Below are 15,079 nucleotides of genomic sequence, written 5' to 3'. Positions count from 1 at the left end.
CTCTCCAATTCAGAGGTAAGAATGTTGTGGGGAGTCATATCAATGGCCTTATAGAAATTGAGGTAGATGACATCTGTAGCTCTTCCCTTGTCCATTCCATCATACAAGGCCACTAGATTAGGCAGACATAACTTACCCTTGGTGAAGCCATGATGACTGTCCCTACCTACTTTCCCATCTTCAGTATGTTTTGACATATCTTTCAGGAGGATCTGCTCCACGATCTTATCTGAAGATCTGATGGTGGAACATTAGGCTGAGGAGCAACAGATTCATGCCAAGACGAGCAAGCAATATAATACATACAGTCAGGCTCTCCCGTGCAGGCTACTTACCGGAGTAAACCCTGCCTATGGAAACCAGTCCTCTGATAAGAGCGTTTTCTGCATTAAGTGTGTGTCTTCAATTTAAATGAATTTTCAACACAACTTGTGTATGAAGAATTTTAATAACTAGAGGTGTTTCTATGTCTGGACACGTGTGGTTTATTTTATTGAAGAGGGAGCTTCTAGGATGCACTTAACTCTCCCCTAGCTCCTCACTCTGCCTATCACCTCCTCTAAGCCTTTGTAGTGCAGCACACATTTGTCTGCCTGGGAGCAGGATGCAATTGCTGTGAGAGCCAACTTACGCAGCTGTGAGCATCACCCAAAGGGCTTTGCTTGAGAGCAGTTTATCAGCACTTGCTTCCCAACGCTGCAGTTTGCACCTTAAGTAAAACTCTTACACTTAGCAGGGAAAAGGAAAAAAGAAATACGCCTTGAATGCAAAGTTTTACACTGAAATGAAGAAAACAATTTTCTGACTTCAATTCCCATTAGAAAAGCTTTGAGCCACTGCATGGTAATTGAAACCAAGAGAGTTCTTACCCTTGTAGAGCAAATCAGTCTGAACATGCATACATAACAACCCCTGGAAAGGCAGCAATCACCAAGTGTTTCACCTCTGTTCTCCTTTTGTTAATATTCATGTTTATTTTCTGCTCCTTTTGCTTCTGATTTCCCACCTGACAGTATGAAATGGAGCCACACGCATACAAATTGCGGCTCTCACCCTCACGGGGGAACTGCTGACCTAACCTGCAGGCACACCACACCAGCAACCTGATGCAAAATACCAACAACTTCCATGCCTTGGGAGGTTCAGTTCAGTGTTTCACACACAAAGCCCACGCTCAAGCTCTCTCCAACTCTACTTTTAGTTTTGTCTTTTCCCCCAAATGAGCGTCTCTAAGAAAAGCATACGCAGAAAAAAAGGATCTCGGTGCTGACTTTAAGTGACAGAATTTATATCACTTTAAGAATTAAGAAATAGCTTTGGAAAAATAAAGAGTGCCTTCCAAAACTAACATGACACGCCAAATCTGTAGAGGAATTTAGGTGACTAATGCTCCATTGAATTCAAATCAAAACCCTGACTTTCACAGGAAACGGGTACTGGGAACCAGCTTGCCAGGTTTAAATTAGCTGCTGTGGACACCAACCCATAAATTCACCCATAGACCTGGGCTTCAGTGCCCAATGTACATCACCCTGGGTGCAGGTTTGTGACTTACTGGAAGCATGTTTCAGAACACTTGCCAAAATATTAATTTGTAGGTACTTACGAATTTGCAAAGCACTGCATCTTTATAATTTATTATTTACATAGCATACCTACCGCCCCTCACTATCTCTGAGGAATAAATCCACTGCAACCAAAGGAGTTGGGAGCTGCAGAGACAGGAACAGGCAGTGTTGCACTGGGGAACCCCTCCTCTGGTGACCTTTGAAGGTCACCAAAGACTGACAGCTCTGCCATTGAAAATCCCAGGAACATCAGAGAGAAATATATATTTATGAAAAGAGAGACTGATTTTACTCTGCTAAGAGACACAAAGCTTTAAAAACAGTCAAATGGGATTTCTTTGCTACGGTAATAAAATAAAATAAATAACTTGGGCAGCAGCATTCCAGTGCTATCCAGAGGCTGACAGCATGATAATTTATGTCTGATGGAGATAAAACCAGGAACCAGAACAGATTTAAATTTATGGAAGCAAATTCTCGCAACTGTTTAAGCAGTGTAATACTCAATCAGCTGAATTATTTCTAGTGCCTGCATGCCTTTGCCAGCACTTAAGGATAACAGCAAGAAACAGATACAGCAACTACTGGTCACTGCTTGTCAAGTTCAGACTTTAGATAAGCAGAGGCAAGACCATGGTTTCAACCTGTATTCATAACTGCTTTAAATGAAGTGCTTTGATTGAGAAAATATGTGAGGTGTCATAATCCATAGAACAGAAGAAAAAAAAGCTATTTTTCTCTAGGTTGACTTCATTGCAATATTCAAACCACAGTATACAACAAACAGAATTCAGCAGTAAATACTCAGCTAGCCAGATAAGCCGAGTTTATTTTGTGCAAATTCCAGCACTGTAACTGTGATTCACAGATAGGGATGCCTCGGGCAGCCTATCCAGTGACTTCAGCAAGCTCTGCCTGAGGCTAAGAACTGGGGAAAAAAGAAGGTGCTTTAAAGTAAAACTTAATATTTTGCACAAATAAGAGCATTTCACGCCTGTGAAATCCATCTTATTCAAATGGAGTGCAAATGTCTAAACAGAAATGGGCCATCACACCTTCCAGCCTAAAGGGAGATCTGAAGCATCAGAAAACCCCTTCATCTGCCCCTTGTCGGCAAGGACCAGGAGGACCTTCTGTACCCAGGCAGCAGGAGAGGGCAGTGTTTGTCACTAGGTATCTATAGTATCATAAAGCAAGTAAACGTTAATTCTTATCCATGAGTAAACCAAAAGGCTGAGTGACTTCTACAGGTATTTAGATTTCATAGCGTAAAACCTAAGGTAAGAGAGAAAATACAATAGGTACACAGGGGCTTCCGTCTCGCCAACCCACCATCTGTTCACTTGATCATACTGAGGTTTACTGGATAGCCAGGGAGGACTTAAAAAGCCAAACACCACTTTCTTCTTTTTCAACTCATTTCATACAAGAGTTAGTTAATAAAACAAGGTAATGGAGCTCCACAGAGTGAAATGTATACTAGCTTTAAATGTCTACAAACATACTCCCTTTCTTGTTTTTAATATGATTATGGATTACTGCCCTTAGTCTAGAGCTATGTAGTAGTCTTCCAAGCAAAATAAAACAGTGTGTTGGGCAATTAGTTCCCCATGTCTAGAAAGGGAATGAGAGCTGGCTTACAAGTTGTTATGATTTTAAGTACAAGTTGATACATTTATTTTCCAATTTATAAAGAAGAAAATCAAGCCTGTTTCAAAGCACACAATTTTGAAGTATTTTTTGTTCAAGGCCCAAGTATTATAAGCCCGTAGAGGATGGGCTTGGGCAAATATGCACCATTCTCTTCAGTTAAGGACATTTTCCAATGTTTTATTACTAATTCTGAGCATTATAGAGAATATAGCACTGAACAGTTACATGGTTAGACCCTGAACTCCTGATGTACCAGAGTTCCCACAGATTTCATAATGAATAATAATTGCAAGATCAAACCATTAATCAAGACATCTAACTAAGAAGAAACACATCAGCTCAGCAGCAGCAGCCAATTGACACATAATTGCTTCTTGTTTAATTTTCTCAAAGGAGACAGGGAAAAAGAACAAGATGCCATTGCTTTGCTCTATTCCGGATGAAACAAAGTTCACTTCTATGAAAGTTTCAGTGACACAGAGCAACCATGAGGAAAGCCCAAAGAGAGACACCCCTTCGGGGTTTTTTCAGGCAGCTCCTACCCTGCAGCATTCATCTCTGGGACAAATCTTGATCCTCCACTAGTGCCATCAACTCTGCGGGAAGCAGGAAGGATTTCAAACATTCTCATAACTTTTAGGCTTCTAAGTGGCAAGTATTATTTAACATTACATGCCATATCAATAGACATTAGCATCTCTTCCCCCTAGCATTTCAAACACTGCCTTTTTGTAAAACATGAAAGAGGATGCTAAATAAAGGGCACTGACTTTTAAGCTCCCAGTTAATTATTCGACTTAGCTGCTAGGAGAAGAATGAGGAAGAGGGATGGGGATGGATGGGACAAAGCAGGGGGAAGTTAAAGCAGCAACTGCAACTCTACAAATGCTAATGTTCACTGGTTCTAACACCATTTTCACGCATGCATTTCCCAACCAAGTCCAGCCCCCGGCGCATCATCGATATTTGCTTCTTTGCTTACTTTTCAACTAGGTTAGTCTTCCCCAGCAGACCACTCTGTCACACACACAAAAAAATACAATAGTGACTTATTACCTTATCAAAACCGATAGCAAGAACACAGAGTATCCACTATTTTAACAATACCCTTAGGAGAGACAAGATGTCTATCAAGGCCCATGAAGTTTGTCTTCCACACTCCAAGAAGGGCAGAGGGTTCAATTCCTTCCATCTGCAGGAGCCACAAGGTCAGTCCTGGAAACGACCCAGAATTTCATCACTCCCAGAAAAACCTACAGCAATGCACCTGAAATCTATCAGAAAGTGGAACCAGAAGTAAACTTCAGTGGGTCACTTGTTAAATGAGCTGTTGGTCAGCTCTTTCTGCACCAAGCATGTCAAGCCAGAGGTTTTACATGTAAAATCTGAAGCAGTTGGCTTGGCTTGAAAATCCTAGGAGACTTCAGAAGCCAACAGCTCACTGACAAGTCCTCCTGGTCCTTTATTCCCAAAGACAAGAGAAGCCCCCATTGCGTGATGGGGAGAGGTGGCAACAGGAAGGATGTTCCTCACAAAGGTCCCCCAGATTTGGGATTTGCAAACCCAAAACAGTTCTGCGGTACTGACTTTTGAAGAACACTGCAAAGCTATTTTGTCCCCGTCTGCAAAGCACATGGAGAATACTTCAGTGGGAAGCAAGATTTCTGTGTATGTGGTAGCAGCTGCTGGAACTATTACATTTATCCTTACACAAAGACATAAGGAAAGGGTCATTTATCGTATTTGTACATGTGTCAAGGAGGACATAAATTACAGGGCTATTTTTTAAATGTTGAAAAAAATGTAGAAAGGAAAATAACTACCAAGGGGCTCCCTCAGAGTCAGACTCAGGACTTGTGCTCTTCAAGGGGTCAGCAGTCACCCGAGCACACCCCATCCACCCATTCCCTGACAGTGCAGTCCATGAGCACCTCACAGCCAGCCCCCACCTTAATAGCACCTGACCCTGATGGCACACTTAAAAGCAAGACTACTGAAGACAGGACAGGAGATCAGGAGGAGGAAAACACGTGTCACTGAAGATCCAAACTCTTCCACTTAGTACTGCATAAACAGCTGGGAATGTTTCCACTCCTGCTTAAGTTGACCCAGTTGTTGCCATGAGAGTGAGTTCAAAATCATGGCTTTCATCTATGTGTTACCCAAGGCTTCAGTCCATTTGCACACATGGTTTCTATTGCCCTTAGAGATTTGCTAATTCAAAATAGGACAGTATGTCACCCTGTCACTTTTATATACAGAAACACTAATGTAAACAACATGGGGTGAGTAATGTATGTTACAGATTCTAGGATGTACATGCTATACCATAATTAAAAAAAAAAAAAAACCAACAACCACCTCTTTTTTTTCCTCCTCCTTGTTCCACTGAACTGAATGCTGTTTGATCTTAGACTTGTACAGCACAGAAGAGCTCTGGACAACGTTTCATCATTCACAAAAGTATCTTCGTGCGTATCTGCTAGCTACGAAAACACTTGAGTTGATTAAACAACTCACATCCACCACACACAGCTCTGGAACGCTGAATGGCTGTCCAAGACAAACAAAGCTCCAAGTTAATATTAGAACAAGCGATAAGAGGGGACTGCTGTGGATGCCATCAAAGATCAGTGGTGGCTCACACAGACTTTCTCACCTACGTGTTAAGTCTTTTATCTAAGCTGTGCCGTGAGTGACAGCCATCACTGCCAGGCTGCAGGAGGAGGACAGTGTCGTCTACCACAACCAAACCAAACTGCTTGTGTGAAGACTGGAGGTCCCTCACTAACGCTATCTAAACCTCCAAATTCTACACCTGCTTTGCAAGAGAGACTTGTCACCTTGTCTGTACGAGCCTGCAAGGCAGCCATTAGAGGGTTTTGTTATTCACCACTGGATTTCGGTACTGCATCCCTTGTCACAGGCCACTGGAGTTTTGCTCTGGGTTCACACCAAAGATCCACCAGCTGCACCTCAGTCTGAACCGTGCCCGCAGTTCAGTAAAAGTGGCATGAGAGAGATGTCTGGCATGCTAGCATCGACCATGCAGCCTTGAAGCACACATCTCTGTTAACCGCCTGGCTGGACCGGTAAACGTTGGTGTGAATTGACTGAACAAACTGGGATGAAAACCTTACTAGCAACAAAGTTAAATATTTGTCTCATAAGACGGCAGCTAAAGGTCAGAGATGTAAAGGAAAAGCCCTAAGGTTTTCTGGGATAAAATTCTACTTGTCCCAGATCTCTCTTTCCAGCCTCTTCTCTCTCCAAAGAAGGAAGTTTTAGAAAAGAATGAAGCAAGCTTGGGCACCTTGAGGACTGCTTGAGCAAGGAAAGCTGCGTGTTCAAAATTGTCCTCACTTCTATTATTTCTAGTATAAAACATGAAACGTGACAAAAGATCATTTTTGGTACTAACTGTGCTTATGGTCTTCAAGGCTGTCAAAATTTCCGACTTTCAGGGACTCCTGTTCTTTTCCCATAACAAGACTGTGACTTGCCATACAATTGACTTTCATATCAGTGCTCACCTCCTCCCACCTCCTGCTCAACAGCTGCTTTCATGCAGAAGAAGTTCATGTTTCCTCCTCCAAGTACGTACATAGCATGTGAAGGGGAGTCCTGCTTGTGGGCTGCTAGTAAGGTCTGATAACCAGCGGTACACCAGACAACACAATCCAGTATCCCAAACACAGTGAAATGTGGAGGGGTGAAGCAAGAGGTGAGAGCAGAGGACGTGTTTACTGAATTGCTGCCCTTCAGCGGGACACAGAGGCAATGACCAGAGCTCCTCAGCCACTCTCTGAGCATCACTGCGCAGGCAGGAGGGCAGCGTGGGTCACTTCCCCCCACAACAGTCCCATTCAACAGTTTGAGCTGAAGACAGCGAACAGGACTGGATCAGTATGGGGTTTTTCTGCAGCTGCCACCACAGTCATAAAGGATTCACATTTTGTACAAGGCCAGTGAAACATCTCGCCTGTTCAAGAAAAAGATGGCACAACTGTAATGGCAATCATGGAGCGAGGCATCTGCAGAAGAAATTACCACCTCGGTCCCTGGGTTATGTCCTTAAATAGGGAACCTTATATACCCCGAAAAACATTTTTTTCTGTGCCACAACTATCTAGAAAAAAATATTCCCCTGTCTTTACATGCTGAAAGAAAGCCTTGAGTAGGTATTTGAAAGAAATCTATATTATTAGATATAATTAAGTCTCATAAAGCTGTAATGACTTTCTGAAGGATAATATTCCCCAGCTGCTTCTCAAAAATTCATGAAGGAAGAACCTATTTTAGGTTATAAAAAGTGTGTAAGAATCAAGGTTATTCTGAGTGATCATTTACCTCACAAGCTCACAAGTGACATCATTGCCAGAAAAAAACATTACCATCTCCTCTTTATGGTCTACCATAAACACATTTCATCTGCAGTTCAAATACAGTGAAAAGTCAGTATTGCTCTTGCTTGGCTACTTGAAGAAGGATTCCCATTCTTGGGTACCTTCCAGTGCCTCAGTGGCCCCCGTTTACAGGCAGAGCTGGTGCTCCTCAGATTCTGTCTGCTGTTGAAAACTGCCATCAATAAATGTTTATTCTTTTCTTCCAAACACAATAACCTCTCTCCATCCGTACTATTAGTCTGAATATTTGAACAAAAACCAACCAAGGTTCTCACAGCTGTTCCCCAGGTACTAACGGCCTGAAGCCGTAAACTCCTACTTTGTGCTAATCTTACAAGCTCAGCAACTTTGGGTCAGTTTATATTTGATAAGAGACCTCCAAGTGCTGGAGGGAAAAAAGTTGTCAAGCAGCGTTCCTTCCTCTGGGGTCCACTAACTCATCACAGGACAATTATGGTGGGCTCTGGTCTCTCTAGAGAGGTATCAAGTCAGGGCAAGGATCACTTATAGTCTTTAAAGACCCCATTACCTCTTTTTATTACATTAACATTAGATCGTTGTTCAGGCTAAATTCTGGTTTGGCTAATCACACTGTACCTGTCAGACTGCTTCTCCAATTGCAGAGCAGGTAAATGACCTTAGGAGGTTGACTGACTCTACCTCCCTGTCCTGAAGCACATCTAAGGATACTTAGACCTTCCCTGTGTGGATACCCAAAGTTCACATTTTTTTAGGGAGACTTTCCACTGCTTCCCCAACCACAGAGTTACAAGATTTTCCTAGTATCTTGCCTGAAAATTAAGCCAGTTACTTCTTGTCCTACTTGCAGTGGACCTAGGGAACAATCGGTCATTATGCCCTTCAAAAAAAATGATTTTTTTTTAGTTTGAAGAGTCTTGGCACATTCCTCTCAAAACCTACTTTTCCCTATTCAAAACAAGTACCAATTCTGCCAGGCTTTCCCTGCAGGCCTGCCCTCCTGCACCTTTTAATGCCTTTTTCCTCCCATTGAGACCCTCTCCAGTTTGTCTACCTGTTGTTAAAGGAGGTGCCCAGAAGTAGGACACTCAAAAGAATAATCAATATCCAGCTCTTCAGCACTGCACTCCTCTGCAACAGAAACACAGCTGCAACTCAACATTCATCAAAGCTAGGATGCTATTCACTCCTCGCCGCAGCATTTAGGGAACAGTGCTGCACGCTGTAGAGCTTGTCATCTCTGGTACACAGGTGGGGTGACAGGAATAAGTTCTGGATTTAAATTCACTAGGAGATCCAAAACGCTGCCTTCACCCATGCTGCTGCCCCAGCAGCTTCTTTGTTTTGGCTCAGCCTGGGCAAATCTGCTCCTTTAAATGCAGCCTGATGTGACTCGCTGCAGTTTCCAAAGCCCTGTCATGTAAGACTTCGCTGTAATGTTAAAACATTGCTCCAGGCATATATAATGAATAAATTGTTATAAAAGTCAAGTCCCAATCCAAAACAGACCAGCTATTACACCATGGGATATGGAAAGACAGACAGATACATTTGACTTCAGAATAACCAAGTTTTCTCCAAGAATTTTGGCTCCTGCTCATCAAGAGGCAGAGTAACTTCCCATTTAAGTAGTCCTCAAAGTTTAACAGATTTTTAAAGATATGAAGTCAGCTTGAAAACACTATACGTACAAATATGCAATGAAAACATCTGATCCGTTTTTATCAGATTTGTAGAATTAAAAAGGACTCTTTGCATAAGCTGTACATATAGCTGACACAAGCGTAAGTGGCATTGTGATTTTTAAATTAAAAACCAAATGTAAAATTCAAGTAAAATCTTAGCAATAATGTAATGCTAAATTGCGTGAGGTTACTTTGAACCTGCCATATTAATTAACTGCTAAACGGCTATTCCACATAACTTCAAAGATATTACTCCAAAATAGTTTGGATATTTCAGTTACACTGAAGATGAAACTGTTATCAGTCATTATTGCAGTGAAGCAGTAACTTCTCAGATATTGTTCCTATTGAAAGAAAAAAAAACCTTGCAATCCAACAAGCAACAATAAATACTGTATTTATAAAGAACCAAAATACAACTGTATACAAGTGTAAATAATGCCTATAAAAATATAATCTCACAAGATTTTTCTGTTTTAGGCAACGATACTTTATGTTTCAAAGTATGTTACAATCCCACACAAAACACAAATGGCCCCAGCAGCAAAACCTAACTCTTAGTTTTTAATCACCGAAGGCAAACATTTTTATATCCCTAGATATGAGATGAAAGAGCATCCAAAATAACACCAGGTTAACTTTGGCAGCATATCACACTCCCCACCTTTGGACAACCACAAAACCAGACAAAGTGACTTCCAGCTGATGCTACAGTTTTCAAACTAAATTTAGTAATTTGCTTGTCTTCTGGCAGGCACGCTTTCAGAAGACACACCTGTGGCTGCAGCCTAGCAGCCCCAAACATTTCTCCAAGCATGCCTTCCAGGAGTCCCCCACTGCACAGCCCAGCTACACCCATGCGGAAAGCAAGACCCTGAGCCTTATTTTTTTAGGACAGACACAGTCGCAGCATTTGCTGCATCAGCAAGCAAAACTGCAGGAACTTAAAACACCTGCCGGGATTAACATAGGCCTTTTTCCTTTCATGCATAACCATATAAAACTTGGGGTTTTTTCCTTCCCACTCCGTGGAAGTAAACCTGCCCAGAGGCAAAGGACTGCAGCTTTTCTCAACGAGAGTCTTGGAGAGGGTTCCTCCCCATTTCAGAGACTGAGAGCCAACATAACTTTGTTATTGCAATCACTGTGATAAGAATTTGCTGTTATTTCAAATTCCAAATGCAACAAATTTTATTTTTTTTTTTACCATCACACCCTGCAATAACATTTTAAAACTCGCCTTGTGTCTGCAGTGCTATGTGGGTGCAGAACTCACTAATACCTATTGAAAGAGCAATTACACATGGCAGAATTTGTGTGTTTCCAGGTAGCCAGAGTTTTTATCCACTGCATATGTTACCAGACCAGTGCTTAACACAACCAGAGCTTGGAATCGCAGTTTACAAACATAGTTGGGCATTTTATTAGCAACAACACAGTTTTAAGTGCTCCCACCAAAATACAAATGGGACTACAAACTTCCATTTGCTTTACATTTGCAGCACAACATATAACTCTTCCCATTCTTCAGATGACCATCATACCCTCTCAGTGCTGAATTTTGTTTATTATTTGTCAGCAAGAAGAGCAGCATCTGCTCTTTGGTAGGCTCCACCAGGAGCAAAACAGCTGGGAGCAACACAGATCCCAAAAGCACCAGAACAGGCAGCTCCAGCAGCTCCCAGAGCTGTGTCACATCACTAAATTACTTTATTCCCTGCTGCTTTCAGTTAGCATTTTTTATGCATGCATCTTAAGGCACAAACAGACACTTGTAACCTTGGTGGCCAAACCCTCCCATCTGCCACACAGTCACGCTCTCCACTGACGGAGATTTACCAGCAGTCAGGAAAAGCGCACGACAGCACAGGCAGTTTCCTGCAGACGCAAGGGCCATTTATGGACGAGTCGCTGTCTTTCCCGTCCTGTCTGGGTCTTTTTTTTTTTTTTTTTCCCCCCCTTTTGGTTGTTTGGCTCCAGTTGTGCTTGGGAAATAAATAACACAACTCTGCTTCAGGAAACTTCAGTGATTCAACACAGGCATCCAATAACTTCCTTGTGTGTTTTTACGGTATTTTTTTTTTTTATACAGCCACAAAGTAGGATATTCAACTTGATCTATGGAAACACTCTGTTAATCAGTCTTCTGCATTAATTCAGTGATGTAAGTGCGAGCAAGCCTATAACCAAGTGGCACTAGGAAAACAGAGCAAAGTTTGGCCTCGCTGATTTTTCATTATTGCCATCCTGCTGGCTCACGTATCGCAACATACTCCAAGACCACCACCATAATCAGGCATAGGAAAAAAACAACGTATCTGAAACCCTCTGCAGGCTTCAGAAATGGACTGACTATGGTTTACGGTCAGACAGAAGACACAAAAACATACAAAACCCACAGCAAAAACCAATCCCAATCCGGTACAGCACAGAAGATCTGCACAAGGAGTCTGTCCCTCTCCCTGGGCAGCATTTACACACACCAGCACGCTGTCGCCTTTCTCCAGAGCTGCTGGTAGAAGCCACAGACCACCAATTTAAACAGCCTTTTCTGGCAAGAGCCCCCATCTTTTCTTAAAACAGTCTGAAGTGAAATACAATGCTTCCTGATGAAAAGATTAAATCACTTATTCTTTTTTTAGCTATCATGCATGATCACCACTCCCACAAGAAAAAATGGCAGTACTCTGATCACTTCTGTTTTATTTTCCCATCACTTTTTTTCCCCTAAACAACTCTATTTCAAAACCAGTAACTCCCAGAATTTCAGTCCCACTATCCCCACAGCCTTATCTTCACTTTAAGCAGACCTTTCTTAGCCTGCAGCAACATGCTCAAGTCAAATAGCTGAATATGGAAGACACCCAACAGTCTCAAACTTAACCTGGCAACTCCACCCTGTATTATATTTACTTGTATTTTTCACTTGACTTAGTGGGATTCAAATGAGACCTCAGCAGCAACACGCCCGACACCACAAACCACAGCAGTGCTGTTTCACATGCTTCACCTGGAGACATGCCAAAATGTACCGTGGGCATTCCAGAGCCTCGGGCTCTCCAACACCACAAGGCACTGCCAGTTCTCCAGTACAACAAGCAGCCTCTCCTGATGCTACTCTTCCACTAGGATTTCCTCAAAAATCATGAAATAAATTAGGATATGCTTTACTTTTGCCTCCTGTTTTTTGATGCCATGCTTAGCACATGCTTTCAAGAAACTATCTGAATCCACATGATTACAACTTTTTCCCCCCATGAATGCCAAAATTCTTCCATAATTACAATCACTTAAAAGTTGGGCTTTAGGAGAAGCAACATGGCATTGACATCAAAAATCACAAAAACTGACACTGCAAGATGCCTCAACATGGTATCAATACCACAGCACATCAGGATGCCACACAGTCATTATGCTGATGAAATATGTGACAATGTTGTCCTCATCATTGCCTCAGTGGTGAAGGAAGCAAGTGACTATCTCACTTCTCCTTCTAAACCTTTCAGGACACCAGTTTTATTTTTCCATCACAGCTCCCCACAGAAGATGAGGCAAATCTGAAATTCAAACTGTCCACAAGCTCATTACCCATTTCCTCTTTAAATAAAAAAATAAATTACTGAGAGTGCACAGGCAAAGAAAAGCAGGCAGATTTGCAGATGAGGCCCCGTGATCAAAGGACATCTGCTCAGATGGTGGTGTGGATGTTATCAAGAGGTCTCTTCATCAAGGGAGTCTGAGCAAACCCAAATAAAGCTTCAGTTTAAGGACAGTAGAAGGTTTAGCCATTCTACAGATAACTGGTTTTATTCTTATCAAGGCAAACATCAGAAATAGTTACTTACTTTGTCCAGGAAGGTGGTCTCATCTCTAGCAAAATCCCATTTGCTCCTTTTGATGGTCATTCCAACTTCTTTAGCTATCTACACATCTCTGTACAGACCATTACTACTGCACCCTGACAGCAGGACCTCAAAACAAGTGACAAGCTCCTCTTTCCCAACCTGCAGAAGCTGGCTCTTCTCCCCCTTGAAGACCGCAAAGAAAACTCCACAAAATAAACATCTGAATCTATTACTGATTCCTTCGAGACTGGCATCTGCCAAAACCAAAGAGAGCATGGAGCTTGTTGGAGAAGGCATCATCCCACTACTGGTCACACCTGCAGCTAACTGAGGGGAGAAGTTAGTATTGACACTCCTGCTCTTGCTGAGCTCCAGATGCTAATGACGGCCCTCACATCTCCAAAGGGCTTTTCAATCAATGCGTCTGAACCTAATTACAGGCCCATTTACCAACTCATTAACGAACTCATTAATTCTCATGCAGACTATGTCTGAGAAACACTTCTTGACTTCAACAAATGAAATGGCATTCGGATGCCAAGAATGCCAAGGGCCAAGCGTGCTGCTGTTGGGGTGCTTCAGCCTGGTGAGCAAGCCTGGGACTCCGGGTCAAGGTTGCCCTCCCAGGCCGAGCTCTGACCTGGCTTAGCCCCCCACCAGCACGCGCCACCCTTCCTGCAGCTAAGCAGCGTCGCTCACAAATCTCTTGGCCACAAGCCCCCTTCCTAGGAAGCCGCCATCACCCCACCAACACCCTCCGGTCACCTCTTCTCAGGTACCGGCAACGGGGAGATGCCGCACCTGCGAAGCGGGGCTCGGACGGACGGACAAGCAGCCGCAGAGCCCAGCCCCGACCCCCAGAGCCCGGTCACCCTCCGCCCCGCCTGAAGGGGAGAGGGGGCGCCGTGGCGCCGCGCCTGTGTCGCGACACAGCGGCGCTCCTGTCGCGACACGGCGGGCGCTTCCCCCCCTCAGCCTAGCCTCCCTCCCTCCCTCCCTACCTTCCTGCGGCGGCCGCCCGGGGGCTGCAGAGGGCAGCAGCCAGGCGCGGCGCTCCCCCGCCGGCCGCTCCGCACGTAGGTGACCCGCCGCCTGCCCGCCGCCGGGCCCGGGAGCGGCTCCGTGCCGCGGGCGAGGGGGGGCGCCCGCCCCGCCGCCGCCGCTGCCGCCACCCGGGGCTTCTCCTCCGGGCACCAGGACCGCCTCATGCCCAGCTGGAGGCAGAGGAAGAGCGCGGCCGAGAGCAGGCAGAGGCGGAAGGCCGGGCCCCGCCAGAGCGGCCGCTCCTTGGGCATGGCGGCGGGGGCTCGCCCTGCCCGGCGCTGCCGCCCCCCCGCCCCGCCGCAGGGCTCATGCCGCCGGCGGGCCGGGCCCCGCGGCCGCCGCCGAAACTTGGGAGACCCCGCCCCGAGCGGGGCCGGCCGGGGAGGAGCGGCCGCCGTTCCCCTGCCCCCGTGGCGGCCCGGCGGGGGCTGCGGGGTGTCGGGGGTGCCCGGCTGCGGCCGGCCCGCGGAGCGCTCCCCGCCCCCCCCCCCCCCCCCGGGCGGGGGTCGGTGCCCGGGCGTGAGCGTGGGGCTAGCGGCGGTGGGCTCGCGGCCGCCGTCCTCGCCGTGTAGCGTGTCACTGGCGCGCGCCCCCAGCCCCACGCTGCTTTCAAAGGCCGGGCCTAACGGATGGCATCTCTGACAAAAACTCCCGAACTGTCCTATCCACCCTGCTTGGTAGTATGGCAGTGTATTAACTTGTTAATACAGACAGATACTAGTTCACGTTATACACTGTAATGCCATGAGGTAGTGGAATTTTACTGGAGACTTGAGCACTGTTCATGCTTAAGTAAAGCAAACTAAAGACAGCCCAGCCCTGGAAGTAAGGACTTTGCTTCTTGGAAGGTTTGAGCTGTCCATGAAGGATAAAGGATACCCCCGTGTCTTTGAAACTCT

The 15,079-nt window shown here is 44.9% G+C and overlaps 1 protein-coding gene across 5 annotated transcripts in view; it reads right to left on the bottom strand.

Annotated features, from left to right (window-relative positions):
- METTL24 (methyltransferase like 24) overlaps positions 1-14,525 on the bottom strand; it is a 48,822-nt gene extending 34,297 nt beyond the window's left edge. For 4 of the 5 annotated variants that reach the window (XM_074819338.1, XM_074819339.1, XM_074819343.1 and 1 more), the window contains exon 1: positions 14,138-14,525. In XM_074819338.1, the coding sequence (XP_074675439.1) occupies positions 14,138-14,431 (294 nt within the window). In that variant the 5' untranslated portion in view covers positions 14,432-14,525. Of the gene's footprint in view, positions 1-13,136; positions 13,238-14,137 lie in introns of those variants that run through there. The other variant, XM_074819342.1, reaches the window with a different exon arrangement.
- Positions 14,526-15,079: the final 554 nt, after the last annotated feature.

Source organism: Strix aluco, chromosome 3, assembly GCF_031877795.1.
Source record: "Strix aluco isolate bStrAlu1 chromosome 3, bStrAlu1.hap1, whole genome shotgun sequence".
Classification (NCBI taxonomy): Eukaryota; Metazoa; Chordata; class Aves; order Strigiformes; family Strigidae; genus Strix; species Strix aluco.
The sequence above is the reverse complement of the archived record's forward strand: the minus strand, read 5'-3'. Positions and strand labels throughout refer to the sequence as shown.